Consider the following 24,135-nt stretch of genomic DNA (forward strand, 5'->3'; position numbering starts at 1 on the left):
CCACCATGCTTTACAGTAGGTATGGTGTTTGATGGATGCAACTCAGTATTCTTTTTCCTCCAAACACGACAAGTTGTGTTTCTACCAAACAGTTCCAGTTTGGTTTCATCAGACCATAGGACATTCTCCCAAAACTCCTCTGGATCATCCAAATGCTCTCTAGCAAACTTCAGAGGGGCCCGGACATGTACTGGCTTAAGCAGTGGGACACGTCTGGCACTGCAGGATCTGAGTCCATGGTGGCGTAGTGTGTTACTTATGGTAGGCCTTGTTACATTGGTCCCAGCTCTCTGCAGTTCATTCACTACGTCCCCCCGCGTGGTTCTGGGATTTTGGCTCACCGTTCTTGTGATCATTCTGACCCCACGGGGTGGGATTTTGCGTGGAGCCCCAGATCGAGGGAGATTATCAGTGGTCTTGAATGTCTTCCATTTTCTAATTATTGCTCCCACTGTTGATTTCTTCACTCCAAGCTGGTTGGCTATTGCAGATTCAGTCTTCCCAGCCTGGTGCAGGGCTACAATTTTGTTTCTGGTGTCCTTTGACAGCTCTTTGGTCTTCACCATAGTGGAGTTTGGAGTCAGACTGTTTGAGGGGGTGCACAGGTGTCTTTTTATACTGATAACAAGTTTAAACAGGTGCCATTACTACAGGTAATGAGGGGAGGAAAGAGGAGACTCTTAAAGAAGAAGTTACAGGTCTGTGAGAGCCAGAAATCTTGATTGTTTGTTTCTGACCAAATACTTATTTTCCACCATAATATGCAAATTAAATGTTAAAAAAACAGACAATGTGATTTTCTGGATTTTTTTTTCTCAGTTTGTCTCCCATAGTTGAGGTCTACCTATGATGTAAATTACAGACGCCTCTCATCTTTTTAAGTGGTGGAACTTGCACTATTGCTGACTGACTAAATACTTTTTTGCCCCACTGTATATTTGTTGTACATGATGCGAAGTGCCCTTTGATTTAGTGGAACATATGTGATACAATCTGTGAACATGTAGCACATATTGCAGCTCACCATGTAGGTTGTCACATCTGCCATGTTGCTCCTGGATCCTGCTGACTTGCTATGTGTTTTCCTTCTTGTGAAATCTACTGTGTAACCTTCTTGTGTAATCTGCTGTGTTTTTTATTTCTTGTGTAATCTATTCAATCAGCCAAGCTTTCTTGCAATAATGTCCTAGAGGCAAACATTTCTCAAGCTTCAATTCCTTATTTGGCTATGCTTTCCAAGCAGCTGGTCCCGGCTGTACCGAACAATCTTCTTGCCTGAGGGAGACTCTTCGCTTTTCCCAGAAGGCAATTGGAACATGCAAATTGTCCTCCTCAAGCCTCAGTTTTCTAGACTACCATTGTCAGAAAAATTTAGGGATATTAACATGGGTAGTTGAGTCCAATGAAGTGGAGGCCTGATGGTCTCGGAGGCCTACGGCTACAGGCAACATGCATGAAGGAGACCCAACCAGGAGTGTTCACATTTCCAAAAATTATTAGCAGACACAACACAAGTGGCATCAATTTCACCACAGTAGAAATAGTATAATAGGGACTGACTTTGAGTGCAGTTACGTGACATTAATGCATCATGCTAAAAAATGCAATATCACCTAGTCTGTACAATCTACAATTGGGTGCAAAAGTCCTTGGAGATCCATGACTTGTTCATCTTGATGAAAGTTAGGTGGTCTACACTTTCAGGGCACTGCCGGCTGCGTTTATCTGTCATGTTCTGAGAGAATGCTGGCTGCCGGGCATGGTAAAGCCTCCAAGGCGGGTGAGGCGAGCTCAGGCCACTCATCAATTTTAGAAGACCAAAATGTGAAAGGGTCCAAACCCTCCCTGATGGTATTGATATTTAGTTCTAGATACTCCTGCACCATCCTCTCAATTTGTTCACAACATGTAAGACTTGGACTCTGTTGTGGTGGTGCACGAGTTGGTCTAAAAAAAAAGTCTCAAAGGACTCACAGAAATTGCTTCTTCTACTTCCACCGCTGCTGTGCTAATGTTTTGGTGTTGACTAATTGACGTGCCGGAGGTTGGAAGTCTATAGTTGCGATGCGAACTGTGTGCTTCATTGCTGTCTTGGGGAAAAGCTCTATTAAGCCTGTTTTGATACTCCAGCATTCGTGGGTCCCTTTCTTTTTTTTGTTTCAATATGTTTATTTAAAGTTTTCGTAACAATATATAACAAAAACGACCTTCCATGTAAAGAAGACATAGTTATTTGCAGAGTATCTTGACAGAAATATAAAAGTAACCATATCCATAAAGGTCAATCATATAAACCAGACAAGAAAGACAAGACAGGACAGACTAGGGAAAGGAACAACAAGGGGAATAACACCACTTCGTTTTACCAGATATGGGGGGTAATCCAACATGTCATGGCATCGAGCGCTAATAATTAGGCGAGTGCTGATTTGTCGCAACATACTAATTATGTTAATGAGCTTTACAGACATTAGATGCAAGAAATTCATGGGGACAGTAGGAGGGTCCGAGTCAGGGGGGAGCTGGAGTCAAGATCGAGCCAAGGGCTCCAGATCCGAAAAAAGGCACTCAGGTCATCACACCTAGTTGCTTGGATTCTCTCGCACATTAAAATTTCATTCATTCTGTCTCTCACCATTGAAATGGACAGCGTCTGAGTTCTCCATTTAGAAGCTATATGAATTTTAGCTGCCATGCACAATGTATTCGCTAATCTCTGAAGGTTCTTCGAGAATCCATGTTGCATCTTACCCAATAGGAATACGTGGGTCCCTTTCTAAGGCGAGAATCATCTTTCAAAATTTGGTTTTATAACGTGGATCTAATAAAGTGGCAACCCAGTAGTCAGCATTATTCTTAATCATAACTGTACAGGGATCATGTTGCAGATAGTGCAGCACGAAGGCACTCATAAGACTGTCTCTACCAAGAGGTCCAAGCCCATGCTGTATTGGTGGCTGGGTAACAATGAGGCTCGTTTCCTCCAACCACTCCTGCTCCTGCCAACCACGAACAACAGAGAGGAGAGGATTATCCTCTTCATCTGACAGTTGCTCGCCCATCACCTCTTCCTCCTCCATTTGTTCCTCGGATCTTGCACCTTTGATAACAGTTTGTCTGTTATCACCAGCTCCCATCGATCACAGTAACCCACCCTCCCTTGGCACCCACCTGTGTTATGACAGTCTTTAAACTTAGAGACAATGTTATCCCTTCTGCAACCTCCTCTGCTTCCTCTTTTCTGGGACCACCATCTCCTCCCGCAGGCTATTCATAGTCTGCTCCAGCATATAGATGAGCGGAATAGTGATGCTGATGACAGCATCGTCAGCGCTAACCATCTCAGTAGCCATTTCAAAACTGTGCAGTAGGGTCCAGAGGTCCTTAATCTGTGCTCACTCTGTAAATGTGATATGCACCACGTCCGTAGTGCGTTGGCTCAGGCTATACGACATGACATACTGCGTCAGGGCTTGTTGCTGCCACAGTCGCTGCAACATGTGCTGAGTGGAATTCCACCATGCCGGCACATCGCATATCAACCTGTTAACTGGCATGCACAAAGACCTTTGTATAGATGCAAGTCGATGACCAGAGGGGGTCTGAACGATGGAAATGAGCACACAGATTACGTACTATCTTTTCTCACCCAGGCTAGGATAGTGGATGAGAAAACGCTGCACCACCAGGTTGAGGATGTGAGCTACACGAGGCACATGTGTGAGCTTGCCTCGCCATAGTGCCGCCACCAGGGTCGCACCATTATTGGACATGGCCTTCCCTGGATGCAGGTTCAGGGGAGACAGCCATTGATCAAACGCGGCCTGGCGAGCTGTCCACAACTCTTCAGCTGTATGATTGCGATCTCCAAGCCATATCAACTTTAAGACTGCCTGATTGCAGTGAGCCCTGGCTGCGCACTACGGAGGTAGTTGGGGGTTCACTCTGCACTGTTGGGACACGTGTCTCATGAAGGCAGAGGTTGAGGGCGCAGGTGGAGGCCCTAGAGGAGGCAGAAGCAGTGAAGGAAGTGTTAAATGTAGGTTTGTCCTGCAAGCCTTGGGGATTCCCAGTGCCCAGTCAGTGAGATGTAATGCCCTTGACCGTGCTTACTCGTCCAAGTGTCTGTGATGAAATGAACCCTGTCAGACAGAGATTTTATCAAGGAACCGGTGATGTTGTCTGCGACATGCTGGTGTAGCGCAGGTACAGCTTTCTTAGAAAAGTAATGGCGATTGGGTAATTGGTACTGAGGGACTGTGACGGCCATCAGCTTTCAGAAACCAACTGTGTCTACCCGGTGAAAAGGCAGCATTTCAATGGCCAAAAAATTGGAGATGGTGGAGTTAAACTTCTTAACTTTGTCATGCATAGGAGGAAACAATCTTTTACGTCACCACAACTGTGGAACAATAGGCGAGCTACAGTGCTGTGGGAGGGCAAAGTACAGTGAACTGGACAAACTGCTGGACCGTGAGAGGTGCAGGCGGAGATGTTACTGTGGATTGAGAAACTTGTGGTGTGATCACTGTCTGAGATCAGTTAAAAACAGTAGGCATGTCTGCTTCTGTTACAGCTGAAGGCAGCCTCTCAGTCACCGTGACTCGAGTGGGTAAAGAACTCAAGGTTCTGTGGTCAAAGACCTGGGTCTCAATAGTTGGCAAGGTAGCAGAGGAGGAGGAAGAAACAGCAGCTGCGATTGCTGGGGCAGCTGATGGTGGTTGATATCCGCTGGTCCTCATTTTTGCGCATTGGGATTCCCACAGTAAAGCATGTTGATTGTGCTTGTGAAGGTACATACATGTAGTAGTTAATTTATTGCTACTACAATGTTGCCAGGTTACATGAGTTGGCTCATCCTTTCCAGTGTCAAAAAGGTCCACGCTAGGCAACCCTTGCCACCCCTGCGAGCTACAGACCCACAGACGCTGCTGGTCAGAGGCACAGTTGTGGCTGAAGATGCATGATTTGTCGCGGCTGCCTCACTACGTGTCTGCCACGTACGGTGCAACGTAACCTCATCATCTTCCTCCTCAGATGACCTACTCAGCGGTGTGCCTCTATGTTCACACCAACTGGGATCTAACACCTCATCATCATTCTCTGTGTTATCACATTCCTCGCCATTGGAGTCACCTTCCTCTTCTTCTTGCCCTGACAACACAGTACACACCACTTGAGCCTCAGATATCTGAGTCTCATCAGGATCACCTCCCCCCAGGGTATCTGACGAATATACAACCACATAAATAACCATCTAAAATGTGGATACAAAAGGCTTTTTCACATTTAGCTACTAAAAATATTACCATATATACTCGAGTATAAGCCGAGAATTTCAGCCCATTTTTTTTTAGGCTGAAATTGCCCCTCTCGGGTTATATTCGAGTCATTCCCAGGGGTCAGCAGGGGAGGAGGAGCAGCAGCTGTCTAATAACTCACCTGCTCCTGGCGCGGTCCCTGCACAGCCCTGGTTCTCCGGGCGCTGGCAGCTTCTTCCTGTATTGAGCGGTCACATGGTATTGCTCATTACAGAAATGAATATGGACCCGACTCCACTCCCATAGGGGTGGAGAAGCATATTGATTACTGTAATGAGCGGTACCATGTGACCTCTCAATACAGGAAGAAGCTGCCATCACCCGGAGAACCAGGGACGTGCAGGGACCACGTCGGGGGCAGGTGAGTATGACGGGGCAGTGCGCGATATTCACCTGTCCCCCGTTCCACCGTCGGCGCCGCTGTGTCTCCTGGGTCCTCTGCAGTGACGCTCAGGTCAGAGGGTGCGATGACATGATTAGTGTGCGTGCCGCCCTCTGCCTGAACACTCAGTGCGGAAGACGGAGCGGCGCCAACAGTGGAACGCGGACAAGTGAATATAGCAAGTGCCGGGGGCCTGAGCGACGAGAGGTTAGTATGTCATTTTTTTATTTTTTAATCGCAGCAACAGCATATGGGGTATAATAGTCTATGGAGCATCTTATGGGGCCATAATCAGCATTTTTGCAGCATTGTATGGGGCAAATATTTCTATGGATCATCTTATGGGGACATAATTAACATTTGTGCAGCATTATATGGGGCAAATATCTCTATGGAGCATCTTTATGGGGCCATAATCAGCATTTGAGGAGCATTATACGAGGCAAATGTGTCTATGGAGCCTCTTATGGGGCCATAATCAGCATTTGTGCAGCATTATATGGGGCAAATGTCTGTATGGAGCATCTTATGGGGCCCATCATGAACTGTATGGAGCATTATATGGGGCTCCTGATTCAATATGGATATTCAAAAACACTTAACCTACTGATGTCTCAATTAATTTTACTTTTATTGGTATCTATTTTATTTTTAACATTTACTGATAGCTGCTGCATTTTCCACCCTAGGCTTATACTCGAGTCATTAGGTTTACCCAGTTTTTTGTGGCAAAATTAGGGGTCTCGGCTTATACTCGGGTCGGCTTATATTCGGGTATATACGGTATTTAGAATGCTATACTTGTGCACTGATTCTTTTGTGCTCCATGCACAACACACTAGTAGGACATGTGCCCTGCTGACTTTGTGAACCTCAGTAATGCCCCCCCCAAAAAAAATTCCGGAAGGTTAATTTTACAGCCAAACTGAACACTGTCTAGCTACACTATCTGATTAATATACAATCGCCTAACTAACTAGCTGAAATCTTGATGTTAACAGTGGCAGTGTGTAATAATTATAGGGGATAACTCAGGAGACTCTTTGCGGGGACCAAGACAACTACAGGACACAGTTTTATAAGTGGTAAAGTCTATATTATCACACGATGATTCAAACAGGTGCAGAGAGAACCTCAAGTCCACAACACTTGGTGCAAATAATAAAGGCAGCTTAGCAGTCTATAGGAAACTTCAGAGGAAAATGCAATCAAGCAGAAAGTCTATGAAGCACAGTTATTCTTGAGGAAACTTGACACGAATAAATTCTTGTCTTAGTCCAAACACAGATAGATATGCTTATAAGGCAGTTCAAATCATATCTTAGCTCAACCAGGGAGGCCTGGTTAATAGTCTCAGGTTATTGCAGAGCAGCACAGCTTACATGTCCAGCAAATGCAGATGAAGTAAACACGAGCAGCAGATGAAGGAGAATTACTGGAAACTTGTGTATGCAGCAGGAACTAAGAGCAGAGTAGCAGGATCACCACACAGGTTCACAGGAGCAGGTGTATAGCCAGGGAGTAATCAGAGGTCAGGAGCTGGATGCAAGGCAGAATACTCTAGCACAGACTGAAGGCTGGGGTGGAGTTTTATAGCAGGAAGAATGTCACGGGGAAACTAGGTGGGCAAGAGCTAATAACCCAGGCCCCTGCAATTTCCCTCAGACTAGGGAAATTCTGACTGACCCTCTACCTAGAGTTTACACTGATAGTGTGCATGTCTAGGCCTCGACCCTCGCCCTGTCTCCTGTTTCAACCCTAGGCTGAAACCACCGCCCACCACCCGGTGAAAAGATCATACACCAATACCCACAGTTAGAACAGACAAGGATAACGGAAAATATACACCACGCCGCAGTCACTCAGGAATACACTATAAATGCGCAGGGTAAAATAAATACAAATATAGGAAGGAGTAAATAAGACAAAGGGAAATACACCACCAGCAACGATACTCCAACTACTAGCTCACCACTCCAGACCGAGATAACAACGCACAAGACAGAAGCTATAATCGGCGACGCCCAATGTTCAGGAGAACTATTTAAAGGCAATGGGCATGGCCCAGCTTCCAATCCGAGCATCAGGTAAATTAACCCCGGACCAGCTAGATAAAATCTAGCCGACACCAATGAGCACATAGTGGTCAAAAGCGGAATTACCGCTGTCTGTCGAACGACCTGGTCTGAACAGCGTCCGATATAACAAAGACAGAGCACCTGAGACCAAAGACGCCATCTTGGAAAAGGGCAGTAATGCACAAAAGGTAAAAAATGTTCAGAGTCCTGACATTACTCCCTCCTTAGAAGCGGCCTCAGGACGATCCTGGACCTAGTTTCTCAGGGAATCTCTGATGAAAACGAGAAATCTTCTGTTGGGCATTGATGTTTTCCACAGGTTCCCAAGAGTCTTCCTCGGGGATATCCCTGCCATCTTATCAGATATTGGAGCTGATTCCTGCGAATCCTGGAATCAATAATTTCCTCCACCATAAATTGTTCTTGCCCATCAATCACCACAGGCTGCGGAGGTGGCACAACACGTCCCTGGAAGGTATTAGGAGATACAGGCTTTAGTAAAGATACATGAAAAACTGGGTGTACCTTCATTGTCCTAGGCAGCTTCAGCCGGCAAGCCACAGAGCTCACAATACCGTTGATCTTTAAAGGGCCAATGAATTTCTGTGCAAGTTTTTGTGAAGGAACTTCAGATTCTTAGTTACTAACCACATGGAATCTCCTACCTTAAACATGGGTGCAGGTTTACGGAATCTATCAGCCGATCTCTTATAACGTTCTTGAGCTGTGGTCAGGGATTCCTTCAGAACCTCCAGATTTTGTCTCATCGCAGTCAGCCTTTCCTCCACTGCCGGCCCCGGAGAATTAATTGGAGACCTAGGTAAAATACACTGATGATAACCCAGATTGGCAAAGAAAGTTGTAAATTTAGTGGAGGCGCTCTGAGAATTATTATATGAAAATTCGGCTAACGGCAACAACTCCAACCAATCATCCTGGAGATGGCTGACATAGCATCTTAGATATTGTTCCAGCGTCTGGTTGGTACGCTCAGTCTGACCATTTGTCTGGTGATGGTAAGCAGAAGAGAGACAGACCTTAATATTGAGTGCAGAGCAAAACCCCTTCCAGAATCTTGAAGTGAACTGTACTCCACGGTCAGAGATGATCTCATCTGGAACCCCATGTAACTGAAAGACATTCTGTATAACCAAGTTCACTGTATCTTTAGCTGAGGGGAGGCCGGTGCACGGAACAAAATGAGCAGCTTTAGTCAGGCGATCAACTACCACCATGATTGTACTCATGCCCCCTGATGTAGGCAGCTCTACAATAAAGTCCATTGATATAGACCCCCAAGGGTGGGACGGAACAGGTAATGGTTGTAGAAGACCCGTAGGTGCCACATGAGGAGTCTTGTAACGGGCACATACCTCGCAAGAGAGAACATAGTCCTTGGTATCCTTCAGGCAAGTTGGCCACCAGAAGAATCGGCTCAGCAACTCTTGTGTCTTCTGTACCCCCCTGTGACCAGCCAACTTGGAGTCATGTACCAACTTGAGTATCTGCAGACGGACAACCTCAGGGATATAGATACGTCGATCTCTAAACCACATGCCATCCTTAAAGACAAGAGTAATATCCACAGGTGGGTTGGCCAGAAATACAAAACCTTCATAGGCCTCCCTGCACTTCTTCCACAAGTCCTGATCGTGAATAACTCAGATGAAATTGGCATCAGATAGAATGGTCTTGGACGGGGCTCAAGGTACGGAATCCGCAGCATGGATTCGGGATAAAGCATCAGCCTTCCCATTACGAGAACCTGGACGGTACGAGATAACAAAGTTAAATTGATTTAAAAATAAGTTCCAACGAGCCTGACGAGGAGAAAGACATCTAGCGGATCTAAGGAACTCTAAATTGCGATGGTCAGTTAGCACTATGATCTGTTGTGCAGCTCCTTGCAGATGATGCCTCCATTCTTTGAAAGCCTAAATAATAGCCAGCAATTCCTTGTCTCCCATGTCATAATTCTTCTCTGCTGAGGTTAGTCTACAGGAAAAGAAAGCACAAGGATGTAGCAGACCCATCTCTCCAGTTCTTTGGGAGAGAATAGCCCCCAAAGCATCATCAAAAGCGTCCACCTCCACAATGAAAGAATGTATTGGATCTGGGTGTATCAACAGCGGTGCTGATGTGAAACAGATCTTAAGCCGATCAAAAGCTTCTTGAGCCTGTGATGACCACTTAAAGGGCTTTTCCTTCTTTGTCAAGGAAGTAATGGGACCGACAATATCAGAAAAATTTTGAATGAAGCGTCTGTAGAAATTTGCAAAACCAATAAAACGTTGGACCTCCTTAACGTTCTTGGGTACCGGCCAGTCAAGGATAGCCTGAATCTTACCAGATTCCATGTTCAGCCCCTGGGGAGAGCTGAAATAACCTAAGAACTGTATCTCAGAACGATGGAACTCGCATTTCTCCAGCTTAATATACAGATGGTTCTCTTTCAGACGTCTTAAAACAGTTTTGACATGTTCTTCATGTTCCTGTAGAGAATCAGAAAAGATTAGTATATCGTCCAAATAGATCACTACAAACTGGTCCAACAAATCTCTGAAAATGTCATTAGCAAGGTGTTGAAATGTTGCAGGGGCGTTACAAAGCCCGAAGGGCATCACAAGAGATTCAAAGTGTCCATACCAGCATCTGAATGCTGTCTTCCACTCATCCCCTGCACGAATAAGCACCAAATTATAAGCCCCACGAAGATCCAGTTTAGAGAACACCTTACCATGGCGGACTCTTTCCAGTAATTCGGGAATCAGAGGCAAAGGGTAACGGTTTCATACGATTACCTTATTGAGTTCCCGATAGTCAACACAGGGTCTCAGGGTCCCATCCTTCTTCTTTACAAAAAAGATAGGTGCCCCTGCTGGTAAGGAAGAAGGACGTATGAAGCCTTTGGCCAGATTTTCATCAATATACTCCTTTAAGGCTTGAAGCTCAGGTGCCGCCAAAGGGTATACGTTACCAAAAGGAATAGCTGCCCCAGGAAGCAGCTCAATGGGACAGTCATAATGCCTGTGTGGAGGAAGCTGATCTGCATTCTTCTTGTCACAGATGTCAGAGAACTCTTTATATGCTGGAGGTAAAGAAAATACCTGTGGTTCCGTAGCCGTGGACTGCGGCAGCGATACGCGTGGGGTCTCTCTCTCAGCACCCCTTTATCTTCCTATGCCGGCCACTTATGGCTTGTGGGTCTGCCTGGCTATTTTCGCCAAGAAAAGTTGCGACTCTCACTACTTTTATCTCTCTGGGTTCTGATTCAGTTGAGTATTCATGTCATTATGTTTTGGTCGCTGACTCCTCAGGAGCCCTGTTTTTTCATCTCATGAGTGGTTCTTTCAGTTAATCCTGCATGCTTTCTTATATTTTATGACATGTTTCTGCATTACCATCTTGCATGCACCTCTGCATAGGTGGTTAAGGGATTAACTCTATCCCACCAGTGAGGTCCCACCAGGACTCCATTGTTCTACCATTTAGGATCTACTGAGCCACGTTACTTATAACATTTATGCATGTGAGCCTGTTTTCATATTGCTCTGGCAGACATATTATGTTTATATAGGGGTGTTCTACACATGATTGTGGTATTTTAAGTGTTTTTATGTTTTTTGTGGTGTTTAATAAAGTTTGTTAATTTTCTATATTTGGTGGTGTGCAAGCCGTTATTAGTCCATTCTTTCTCTTCCTTTTTGGCTAATACAATATTGGACTAGGCATTGCACCCCCATATTTATTTAACTTACAGCCAGGGTGCACCTCTTTTTGTTTTCATTAGGAAAATGCAATCAAGCAGAAAGTCTATGAAGCACAGTTATTCTTGAGGAAACTTGACACGAATAAATCCTTGTCTTAGTCCAAACACAGATAGATATGCTTATAAGGCAGTTCAAATCATATCTTAGCTCAACCAGGGAGGCCTGGTTAATAGTCTCAGGTTATTGCAGAGCAGCACAGCTTACATGTCCAGCAAATGCAGATGAAGTAAACACGAGCAGCAGATGAAGGAGGATTACAGAAAACTTGTGTATGCTTCCGAACTCAACTCAGCGCACAGTAGCAGGATCACCACACAGGTTCACAGGAGCAGGTGTATAGCCAGGGAGTAATCAGAGGTCAGGAGCTGGATGCAAGGCAGAATACTCTAGCACAGACTGAAGGCTGGGGTGGAGTTTTATAGCAGGAAGACACAGAGCACATGAGACCAAAGATGCCATCTTGGAAAAGGGCAGTAATGCACAAAAGGTAAAAAATGTTCAGAGTCCTGACACAGTGTCAGGAACAGCCTTTCTGCACTGTTAGTGTCAAAATGGCGCTAAAAAAAAGATGACTGCTATTTATATGGAGAGGGACATGTTATTTGAGCAGCCAATGACACAAGTCATGGTGTCAGGACATTGTGTGTGTTTCCTGCGCACTTGTTGGCTAGCTGCAATGTGCACACATAAAGTTAGGAAGAATAAAAAAAGACTGCTGTGCTTACAAGAACACCGCGCCTTTGAGCTCTGCACTTCGCCTCTCCTCATCAAACAGGTGCCAAACGCTCATGATGCACCACCATTATCATTGCTAAAGTGCTGAAAATATTTTTGTGGCAACGCAAATATTTTCCCACACTTTTACTGAATGTTACCGATTTTTATCTATTTTATAAAATTTTGCTCGGGTTTCCGATCACGAATTCTAATGTGCCATATCAGTGCTGAATTTATGTTTGGTGATCGTTTTCCGAACAAATTCACTCATCTCTAGTAGTGATCACTAAATGCAGAGAAGTCAAAGATTCTTCCTAGCCACCGGCTGTGGCTGCTTTATCGATCGTCTTTGCCAGTCGTATCCCAATCGTGTGATCACCATTTTGCAGAAAAATCAATGAATCCAGCAGGAATGTAGTAAAATCAGTATATTTTTTTAAAAAGGAAAGGGTTGTATCCTATGGTACACCACTTGTAAATAAGTTATAATTTCTTACAGCATTTTGCACACATGGCAGCGTTTCGACTAACGTCTTTATCATGGTGATCGAAACGCATCGGAAGAACGCTTTCATGTGTGCATAATGCTGTAAGAAATTATAACTTATTTACAAGTGGTGTACCATAGGATACAACCCTTTCCTTTTTAAAAAAAAAATGAAGAAATAAATATACTGATTTTACTACAATAATGCTGGATTCCTTGACTTTTCTGTGGACTGAGTGCTCAACTTTTCCAGGAACAGGTGTGGAACAGGTGTGGAATAGCCGATATTCAGGTGAGCTGACTATCTTTTGTTTTTTTGTGGATCACCATTTTGCCTCTAGACCACAACATTCTGATCCATATGGAAATGTTGAAATTACTTTGTGAAATTGTTATAAGGAATGTCACCTCAAAATTCGCCTATAAGCTAAGGCCACCGGCATCAGGGGCTTATCTACAGCATTCTGTAATACTGGAGATAAGCCCTCGATGTCATCTGAAAAATAATAAAAAACAGGTTATATTATACTCATCCTGGGGCGCTTCCGATGCGGTCCGGACCGATGGGCATCGCAGTCCGGGTCCAGCACCTCCCATCTTCATACGATGACGTCCTCTTCTTTGCTTCTTGCCACGGCTCCTGCGCAGGCGTACTTTATCTGCCCTGTTGAGGGCAGCATAAAGGACTGCAGTGCGCAGGCACCGGGCCTCTCTGATCTTTCCCGGCACCTGCGCAATCAGTACTCTGCTCTGCCCTCAACAGGGCAGATAAAGTATGCCGGAGCCGCGGCAGGAAGCAAAGAAGAGGACGTCATCATATGAAGATGGGAGGCACTGGACCTGGACCGTGACGTCCATCGGACCTGGACCGTGACGTCCATCGGACCAGACCGCAGCGGGACCGCTCCTGGGTGAGTATAATATAACCTGTGTTTCTTATCTTTCAGGTGACATCGGGGGCTTATCTACAGCATTACAGATAAGCCCCTGATTCCGGTGGCCTTAGCCTACAGGCGAATCTTGGGGTGACCGATTCCCTTTAAATCCTTTTCTATAGAACTTACAACCTGAAGTATCCACCTACCCCCCGGGATTAGAAGACGCTGACCGTTACCTGCCGAGATCTGTAAACTAGAAAGCCAAAAGACGTAGAAAATCGCTTGAATAAAAAATTATGATGGGCGTGTAAGACAAAGCAGAGGGTAATGATGCTGTTGGCTTCCTAGGTCCCTGACATCTTATTGGATGAAACTACCATCTTCCCCTGCTGTGCTGCTGAACATGCTCATATAGTCCCTACAAGACCAGGTCCAGTCTTTCTGCCCAAACTTCGCTTTTAAGAAAGACAACAATAAATGTGCAGTGAGGCCAAGTATGAATTTCTGTACAATAACAGAGTTTCCCTTTGTCCTGACTTTTCAATTTCTTTTAAAACGGACTAACTTCAAGGAGGATTATGATAAACTGCATAAAAAACATTACACTTGTCCCAGGATATATTTCTAAGCTGTGCGTGGCTGATGGCTGTAATATACATTTATTTATGCCTGCAGAAAATGTTGGCATGGCTCAAGCCCTGGTTTCATGGATTCACTCGACGTCATAAATTCCATTATGTTTTCAATTCTAAGGAATTCAGATTAATGGACAATCTCTACTGAAATGGGGAGCACTAATACATTTTCTACTCTTATGATCGGCTACCTAATATTTTTTTTAAAAACTGATCTGACAGAAAATATTGGCCCTTACGATAATTTAGATTGCCAAGAACCACCAAGCCCCATACTGTAACTACTAGTTACTCATTTTTTACTGATGAAGATTGTTGTTTGATAATTTCAGTAGATGTGTTACTGTCTATAGTCAGTTTTTGACTACAGTAGTTAGTTCCCAAAAGACTCTGATAACTAGTTCCTGTAGCCAGTTTTGTGTTCCTAATCTAGGCCCACTTTTCAAATCTTTATATGGTGTTAAATTTTAGAATTCTTCACAAAATAGAAGCCTCATTTTTTTCACTTTCATAAAGGGTAATACCAAACAGATGGACCTCACAAATTATTTTACAACTCCTCTTGTATCCGACAATACCCTATAAACCGTTGTACATTACTGTCTTGGCACATTTCCGGGTTTAGAAGGGAGGGAGCTCCATTTAGCTATTTGAATCCAAATCTTACTGGAATAGATTGCAGACACAATATATTAGGAGAAACAGTCTTGAGTCCAATTATATGCAAATTACAAAAAGAACTTTATTAAGAATAGCAGGTGAACAAACGGCAGAGAGAGGATCCCCCATGGTATCCTCAACACGCAAAAACAGGGCATAAGTGGGTCCACATCCTATTATCCATTATTCATAATGTATACAGTAATAACCTATCATGTATATACGTAATATAACCAGATAATTGACATGTATTACAGACAGGGGAGTGTCAGAGATATTCACATATACATGAAAGATACATACCTGTAGGTTAGACGTATAGGTAGATGCGCACCCAGTTCCTGCTATTCTTAATAAAGTTCTTTTTGTAATTTGCATATAATTGGACTCAAGACTGCTTCTTCTCTTTTTTGGTGTTGTTGGTTATATCTATTTGCAGTTTGTCTGCTACAGTCCGACCCAGTACTATTACTTTTGTTTCACAGTGTTAATGGTTGTGCCTATCTGTATATATTTGACTGGTATGTTTTCCATTAAATATTTTTGGTTAATAATATATTAGGAGCAGTGTTTGTGGCCACCTGATAGCTCAAAAGATGGCCACCTTGAACAGGCTTGGCGCCATCTACTCCATTTTCCTGATCCCTGGGATTGTCTTGGGCATCACCATTTAACAACTCTACATGGATCTGGACTTACACAGAGACCCCTAGGCTTGGGCCACAGTGTTGCCTTCTGTTCGGTGGTGTGAAATGGGAAGAACAATAGTCAGGTAGCTGGGTCAGAACCAGTAAGGCAGAGAAAATACAAAATCAGAAGATGTAAGAGTAGTCGGCAAACAGGCCAGGATCACAAAAGGAAACAAATACACAAGCCGTGAGCTGAGCATAGAGGACTGAACGAGAGGAGAGCAAGGCTCTATCTGGCAGCTTCCTTTAATATGCTTCGAGTTTTTGTAGAATATGGTGCTATCCAATTTGCTGAATCAGGGAGAAGATTACTTCAGCTGGACAGCACATACACCCATACTGCCAGACTGGATGGTACTACTTGTCTCAGGCACCCTAATCTTAGTGGATGAATCGAGCCTATGTTGTCCAGAGCTTTTGGTTCCAACGTCTACTCCATTACCAGCGTCCCCTGCCATATGAATAAGGACACGCCTGGTGACGTCATAGGAGCAGATGACAGAAGAAATGTGACACACCATCTGCAGAAGCCCTAATATGACAAAATTTCAGAAAATCAGAGCTGAAGAAATCCCCATCAAATGGCTCGATTTTGGAAATTATAATCCTCAGAGAACTAATCTATTGGAGTAGTGACTATTTTTGATTCTACAGGCACTATCCAGAAATTAGCACACAGTGGATGTGGGAGAAAAAAATTGCAAATATGCCATTTTATTACCCAACACATACTGCCCTGATTGTGTTCCAGGAGACACACACACCATAAATTAAGTGGGTTCTTCTCACTATAGTAATGCCAAATACATGTGGTTTGGGCCCACTGAAAGGCTCCGAAGCGAGGTGGAAATTTGACTTTGGCAGAATGGTTATTGCTGGATTGGTTAATGGAAGCCATGTTGCATTTCAAGAGCCTTTGAGCCACTAATAATGTGGAAACCTCTGTTGGAGTCCCTGAGTGGGGACTTGTTTTTTGTTAGATGAATAGAAGTTTTTATTGATATTATGTTCGTCAACCTAATGTTTCTTTGTGGCTTTTTATTCCATATTTTGTAGGCAGAATGAACAAACAGTTAAATACCACGCTATACAGATTCATCATATGAGATTCTCTATTAGACTATGAACTATCATTGTCTTAGTGAAGAATTCAATATTTTTGCATAACTTTCAATTTTTGCAGACAGTTTAAGTAGAAATGTTAAATGACATTCAAGGATATTATATTCAAAAATAATAATTGGTTTATATCTTGCAGATGACTGTACCCAGAGATCAAAGGAACAGCTAACATCTTCAATTTTTAAATCAGATGATTTTGAGATCCCACTGGATACAATTGAAGTTAATGCCATTACTCCAGATATACCATCATCCCTTCGCAGCAAAGATATCTCATCTGATCCTTTGAAACAGGTTGTGTCTTCTGATTCATTAGTGACAACTAAGGAAAATCAGAGTCACAAGATAAGCATTAAAAACAGAAATACTCCTAAATCAAAGAAGCCATTTTCATGTTCAGAATATGGAAACCGTTTTGTCATCGAAAAGTCTTTTCTTAAACATCCAAAAATTCACACAGTGGAGAAAAGATTTTCTTGTTCAAAGTGTAGAAAATGTTTTAAACGCAAATCACATCTTCTTATACACCAGAGAACCCACACAGGGGAGAAACAGTTTTCATGTTCAGAATGTGGGAAATGTTTTAACCAGAAATGCAATCTTGTTGTACACCAAAGAACCCACACAGAGGAGAAACCTTTTTCATGTTCAGAATGTGGGAATTGTTTTACCCGGAAATCAAATCTTGTTACTCACCAAAGAACCCACACAGGGGAGAAACCTTTTTCATGTTCAGAATGTGGTAAATGTTTTAACCGGAAATCAAATCTTGTTACTCACCAAAGAACCCACACAGAGGAGAAACCTTTTTCCTGTCCAGAATGTGGGAATTCTTTTAGCGAGAAATGCAGTCTTGTTAGACACCAAAGAACCCACACAGGGGAGAAACCTTTTTCATGTTCAGAATGTGGGAAATGTTTTGTAAGGAAATCATGTCTTCTTAGTCACCAAAAAATTCACACAGAGGTGAAGCCTTTTTCATGTTCATAATGCAGGAAATGTTTTACACTAAAATAACTCTTTAACTTCAGAAAAGTCACAAAGGGGGTGAAGCCTTTTCATGTTCAGAATGTTGGAAATGTTATAACATAAAAATGTATTTCTTAAAGGAGTTGTCCATTACTAGGACAACCCCTTGTCATTCTTCATGCTTGGTCTATTTCAAATAAAAATATTCATACTCACTTTCCGTGCCAGTTTCGTTCCAATAATCTTTGCACTCACGTTCCCGGGGCTCATGTGAGGTTGTTACAAAATCATCGCTGGCTTCACTGTTCCTGCCTTTGGATGTATTGAATATCACCAGGAAGCTAGGGCCACCGCTGCTCTGACTTACTCTTATGTTATGATCCGGTGACCTAGGAGCAGCATGAGACTTTTTCTGGAGTAGGTGGAAACTGTACTGACCGCAAACCCTAAACTGACACCGCAACTAGAAGTAGCCATGGGGTGTACCTAAGGCTGGTTTCACACTTGCGTTTTGATCTGCAGCGTTTTTTAAAAAAACGCATGTGGTGAAAAAACGCATGTAAACGCGGCAAAACGCCGCGTTTTTTAGACGCATGCGTTTTTGCGGCAAAAAAAAAATTGCGGCAAAATGCGGCGTTTTCCCGCGTTTACATGCATTTTTTCCCGCGTTTGCATTTTTGAAACGCATGCTGAGAAGTGTGTGACAGCTGCCAATCATCAAAATCAACTAGAAAACACACTATTAATAGAATTAGCTAGGGTTAGGGTTAGGATCCCTAGCGTTAGGGGTAGCTTTTTATTAGAATGTCCTGGTCACCAGGTCACTGATAAGCCACCCACCACCATCAAGGTGATAAAGGGATCCAAACCCTAACCATAACCCTTGGGATCCTAACCCTACCCCTAACCATAACCCTTGGGATCCTAACCCTACCCCTAACCATAACCCTTGGGATCCTAACCCTTGGGATCCTAACCCTAACCCTTGGGATCCTAACCCTAACCATAACCCTTGGGATCCTAACCATACCCCTAACCATAACCCTTGGGATCCTAACCATAACCCTAGGGATCCTAAACCTAACCCTAAGGGTTAGGATCCTAACCCTAAGGGTTAGGGTTAGGATCCCTAGAGTTAGGGTTAGTATTCCTAGGGTTACTAGGGATCCTAACCTTAGGGTTAGGGTTTGGACCCCTATGGTTAGGGTTAGGGTTTTCTTGTTTTTTTTTGTGTTTTCTTGTGTTTTTCTATAAAAACGCATGCGTTTTTAACGCAAACAAACGCATGTGCTTAAAAACGCATGCGTTTACATAGACAGCAATGCATTATTTTGCCGTGAAAAACGCATGCGTTTTTTCCGGCAAAAAAACGCCGCTAGAAATTACAGGTTGCATTTCTGCAAATGAACGCACGCGTCAAAAAACGCATGCTTTGCCGAAAACGCGTCAAAACGCATGCGGAAAAACGCATGTGTTTTTAATGTTAAGTATAGGAAAAAAAAGCATGCGTTTTTTTGCGTTTTTTAGCGCTAAAACGCAGCTTGCAAAAACGCAAGTGTGAAACCAGCCCTTACACATCCTAGACACCTCGACACAGCCGGAGGACTAAATACCCCTATAGATGGAAATGGGAATTCTATCTTTCCTCAGCAGAACCCCAAAGGATAGGCAGCCCCCCACAAATATTGACTGTGAGTAGGAGAGGATAGACACACGCAGGCAGAAAGCAGGATTTAGCAAACGAGGCCACTCTAGCTAAATAGGAAAGGATAGGACAGAATACTAAGCGGTCAGTATTAAAACCCTAAAAATATCCACAGCAAATAATACAAAAATTCCACCATCTAACTAAAGACATGGAATGTATATCTGCATCTCCTGAGAATCCAACATGACTGAAAAAATCCTAACAGTCTAAGCTGGACAAGAAAAAACAATGAATAGCACTGAATAGTAAAGCACACAGCATGTGTGCTGCAGAAACAAAAACCAGACACTTATCTTTGCTGACTTGGCAGTAGGGCAGGAGGAACCAGACAGAGGTGCAACACCTCCAAGAACAATGGACAACTGGCAAGGACTACTGAATCCTGCACACCTAAATATCCCAGTCAGAGCTGCAATCAGCAGAGACACCTGACCAAGATTGCAACCCAGGGACAACTGCATTACCACCAACAACCACCGGAGGGAACCCAAGAGCAGAATTCACAACACTCTTATTGTTTGATATGTCCAAAAGTGGAGACAGTGAACCAAGTTTAAGAACGCACTTGCTTTCTAAACGCATTTGGTATTCTATTAGTCTTTTCCCTATGATCTTTTACTAAATTTTCCTACAGCTTTCAACCAAGAAATAAAAAAAAGACTTTGATATGACTATATTTTAACTTAAAAAAAATAAAGAATTCATAATTTTAAACTTGTCGTGGATTTGTAGAGTAGAAGCTGAATCAATCTTTCCTTTTCCAATGAGAAGGGTTTGTCCAAGTAGTTGACATCACTTTTAAACAACAAAAATCCCACACAGAGAAACCATTATCATACCTACAGTAGAGTGTGAAAAATAAATTACTAGAAAATCGTATTTTGTTGACCATCAAAAATAACGCTGACTGGGAGACACTACATATGTTACTGACGAATTGCACAAAAACATAAGTCGTATAATTAAATGAGAAAGGATAATTACTAGGGATGAGCGAAAATGCTCATTGATACTTGGATATCACTTGAGTATCTGTGTGCTTGGAAATACTTGATGAGCATTAGCCGTTGCTCGGATCTGGAGGTCAAATTCCTCAGTCCGCATGTTTGGTGTCTGGTACACAGCCAATAAGCATGCATGGGATTGTCTGCCAGTCACTCTAATGCCGTAGCCATCTCAGCAGTGGCATTACTGTGATTGGTGATCGGCTGGCCATATTATACAATCAGGGGTTATAAAAGAACAGGTGTCGCCACGCTCAGCACACTGATGCCAGTGCATAGTTCAGGGACAGTTGTTATTGGAGAAAGAGAGAGGTTGTACAGGCCTGTGTGTGCACAGTATAATGAATCAGTCATGTAGTGTTGATACTGGTGCTGAATCTGAACCATCATATTAACAGTCCTTTTAACACTAGAAGTCCCAGAGACGGGTCATTTGACATTTCTACCTTTGAAACCCAGAGAAGGGTCAAATGACCTAAAGGATTTTATCTATAGCTTATCTTATCTCTATTCACTGTCTTTTGTTCTGTAATTAAGGCCATTAGGGTATGTGCACACGTCCGGATTTCTTGCCGAAATTTCCTGAAGAAAACCGGAAATTTTCTGCAAGAAATCCGCATTTTCTTTTTGCGTTTTTTTCCGGTTTTTTTCGCGGTTTTTTTAGCATTTTGCAAGCGTAATTAGCTTGCAGAATGCTAAAGTTTTCCAAGCGATCTGTAGCATCGCTTGGAAAACTGACTGACAGGTTGGTCACACTTGTCAAACATACTGTTTGACAAGTGTGACCAACTTTTTACTATAGATGCTGCTTATGCAGCATCTATAGTAAAAGATAGAATGTTTAAAAATAATAAAAAAAAAAAAAAATGGTTATACTCACCCTCTGCAGCCTCCGTTCCTATAGATGCCGGTGTGGTTCAGGGCCTTCGGTGACGTCACGGCTTGTGATTGGTCGCGAGCGGTCACATGAGCGGTCACGCGACCAATCACAAGACAGTGACGTCACCGCAGGTCCTGAACCACACCATCTATAGGAACAGAAGCGGCAGCATGCAGCGGTGAGAAGCGGGAACACTCCGGGGACATCGAAGGTGAGTATAGGACTATTTTTTATTTTAATTCTTTTTTTTCGACCAATTATATGGTGCCCAGTGCGTGGAGGAGAGTCTCCTCTCCTCCACCCTGGGTACCAACCGCACATAATCTGCTTACTTCCTGCATGGTGTGCACAGCCCCGTGCGGGAAGTAAGCAGATCAATGCACTCCTAGGTGTGCGGAATCCCCGCAATTCCGCATTTTTAATGAACATGTTGCTTTTTTTTCCGCGATGCGATTTTTTTGCGGAAAAAATCGCAACATTTGCACAAAAAATGCGGAATACCCTGTAAATAATAGGAGGCATAGGTTAGCATTTTTTTCGCGTTTTTATCATGTTTTTATAGCGAAAAAACGTGAAAAAAACGCAAAAAAATCCTGAACGTGTGCACATGGCCTTACTGTTGCACCACAGGAGGTTGTTTGCTGTTTTCCATCGAGTTTACCCATGTAGTTTCAAGTTTCAAGTTAGTTCTGTTCAGTTTATTGTATTTGATAATATAAAGACTATACATATTTTATTTAGTTTAGTTTTATTTGAGCAAAAAAGCGCTGAAACAATGAATCATTTTTTATATATTTTAAATAGAGAATTAGAAATTTTAGAGCAAGGTACAGCTGTGAGTAATGACCAGAAGCATTTGTGTCTAAGGCTATGTGCACACTTTGCGGATTCCACTGCGGATTTTTCCGCAGCGGAATTCCAAATTCTGCAGTGAAAACCCGTTGCGGTTTTTACTGTGGATTTATCGCATTTTTTACTGCGGTTTCTTCTGTGGATTTTCATCTGCAGTTTCCTATTGGAGCAGGTGAAAATCCGCAGAAAAGAAGTGACATGCTGCGGAATGTAATCCGCAGCGTTTCCGCGCGGATTTTTCCGCAGCATGTGCACAGCGTTTTTTGTTTCCCATAAGTTTACATTGTACTGAAAACTCAGGGGAAACTGCTGCGGATCCGCAGCGGTCAAAGGTACCGTTACATGTTACAATCTCGTCGACGATATAGTTAGAAATGTCACGTGATCACATCGTTCGTGCAATCAGTTTCACATCGTCCAAGAGGCGTCACATGCAACTAACTTGTTAACGATGTAAATTTTGGCTCCGCGTTAGCCTCATTGCAAACGTTTGCAGAACGATTTTTCACAATGACAGGAATAGGAGAATTTAGACCGACATCGTTCATCTCAGCATTACACTGAACGATGCTGCACATCTTCTGACACATAATTGGACAAGGATCGTCAGATTTGAGATCCTGACCTCAAATCTGCGATCAGCGATCCAACGATGTGTTCGTCCGATATCTTCAACGATGTAAAAAACGACATCGCATGAACGACGTGATCACGTGACGTTTTCAAACGATATCGTCAACGAGATCGTAACGTGTAACTGTACCTTTAGGCCTCAATCACACTAGCGAAAAAAAATCGCAGCATGTTCATTCTTGTGCAAATTTGGCGCGAAATAATTTTGCACAAGAGGACTGAAATTTTAGTGTGAAAAATATACAAAAGAACAACTGTTATTTGTTTCGATGCTTTTTATTTTTTTTTAAAAACCAATAAGATTTTTTTTTCACTAAAGGGTTATTTCACACCAACATGAAACAAATAGTCACATTCTCAAGATGAGCAGTGTATAAGCGGCATGGCCAAACAAATGTGATAAAACAGTGAACAAGAAAACAATATAATCAAATTATACAACAGGGAGGGATGTTGGTGGAGGAGTGGGAAGAGGGGAGGGGGAAAGGGTAAAGACAAATACATGGGGGTAGGGGAGTAAAGGAGCACGCATCAAAGGATGCTTTTTATTTTTGTTATAAAAATGTTAAAAAAATACAAGGAATAAAACAATTCCACACATATTTTCAATAGGCTGCAGTGGGGGGCTGTGTGTGTGTGAGTGGCATGTCCTTGTGTGACTAGCATTTCAGCACTCACTCAGCAGTCTGTCTGAACATGTCGGAACATACCTGGCACTGCCTGGGTATGTCCCTGGTACATTTGCCACACGTGTATTTGTAGCAGTCAATACATCTCTCAATTGCACAATTGTTCGTGCATTGATGGTTGACCTGACACTTCACCCTTTTGCCAGGGCTGGGTGTGGAAGGAAGTTGCCAAAGGAGTTTCTCCTTGCGTGCCTTCTTTTCAGTCACATGACGGCCACCTAACTCTTTTGCAAGCTCAACCAGGAAGTCCACCCGTCTCTCCTGCACCCCAGTGCATGCCTGATAAAGAACATGAGCATTGAGTGCTGCCATGTCAATCATGTTGTAGAACACGGCGACTGGCCATCTCCGTGTTCCTGCATGCACGCTGTACTCCTGCACCATTTGGTCCATTACATCCACACCGCACTTTGTGTGGTTGTATTGTGTGACCGTGTTTGGCTTCCTTTTGTTGGTATCCTCAGTCTCAACCATGCTGTGCATGCTGCTGAGAATGTAGACGGCCTTCTTTCGTTTGGGTGCATACACTGTCAGTGTGGCACCAGTGGTTGAAAACACCTGAGTGGTGAATTCAGTGCGGTCCATCTGTCTAGCGGATTGAGGAATTTCCCGGCGACTCTTGTTGACTGTGCCGAGGATAGTGGTTTCCCGGCTAAGCAGT

General features: G+C 43.2%; 1 protein-coding gene across 1 annotated transcript in view; it reads left to right on the forward strand.

The window, feature by feature from the left end:
- Positions 1 to 18,136, forward strand: part of LOC143768035 (oocyte zinc finger protein XlCOF8.4-like) — a 118,298-nt gene extending 100,162 nt beyond the window's left edge. Inside the window, exon 6 of the mRNA XM_077256690.1 lies at positions 16,876 to 18,136. Within this exon, the coding sequence (XP_077112805.1) occupies positions 16,876 to 17,729 (854 nt within the window). The 3' untranslated portion in view covers positions 17,730 to 18,136. The remainder of the gene's footprint in view (positions 1 to 16,875) is intronic.
- The last annotated feature ends 5,999 nt before the right edge of the window (positions 18,137 to 24,135 follow it).

The sequence above is a fragment of the Ranitomeya variabilis genome, chromosome 4 (genome assembly GCF_051348905.1).
Source record: "Ranitomeya variabilis isolate aRanVar5 chromosome 4, aRanVar5.hap1, whole genome shotgun sequence".
In the NCBI taxonomy this organism is placed as follows: domain Eukaryota; kingdom Metazoa; phylum Chordata; class Amphibia; order Anura; family Dendrobatidae; genus Ranitomeya; species Ranitomeya variabilis.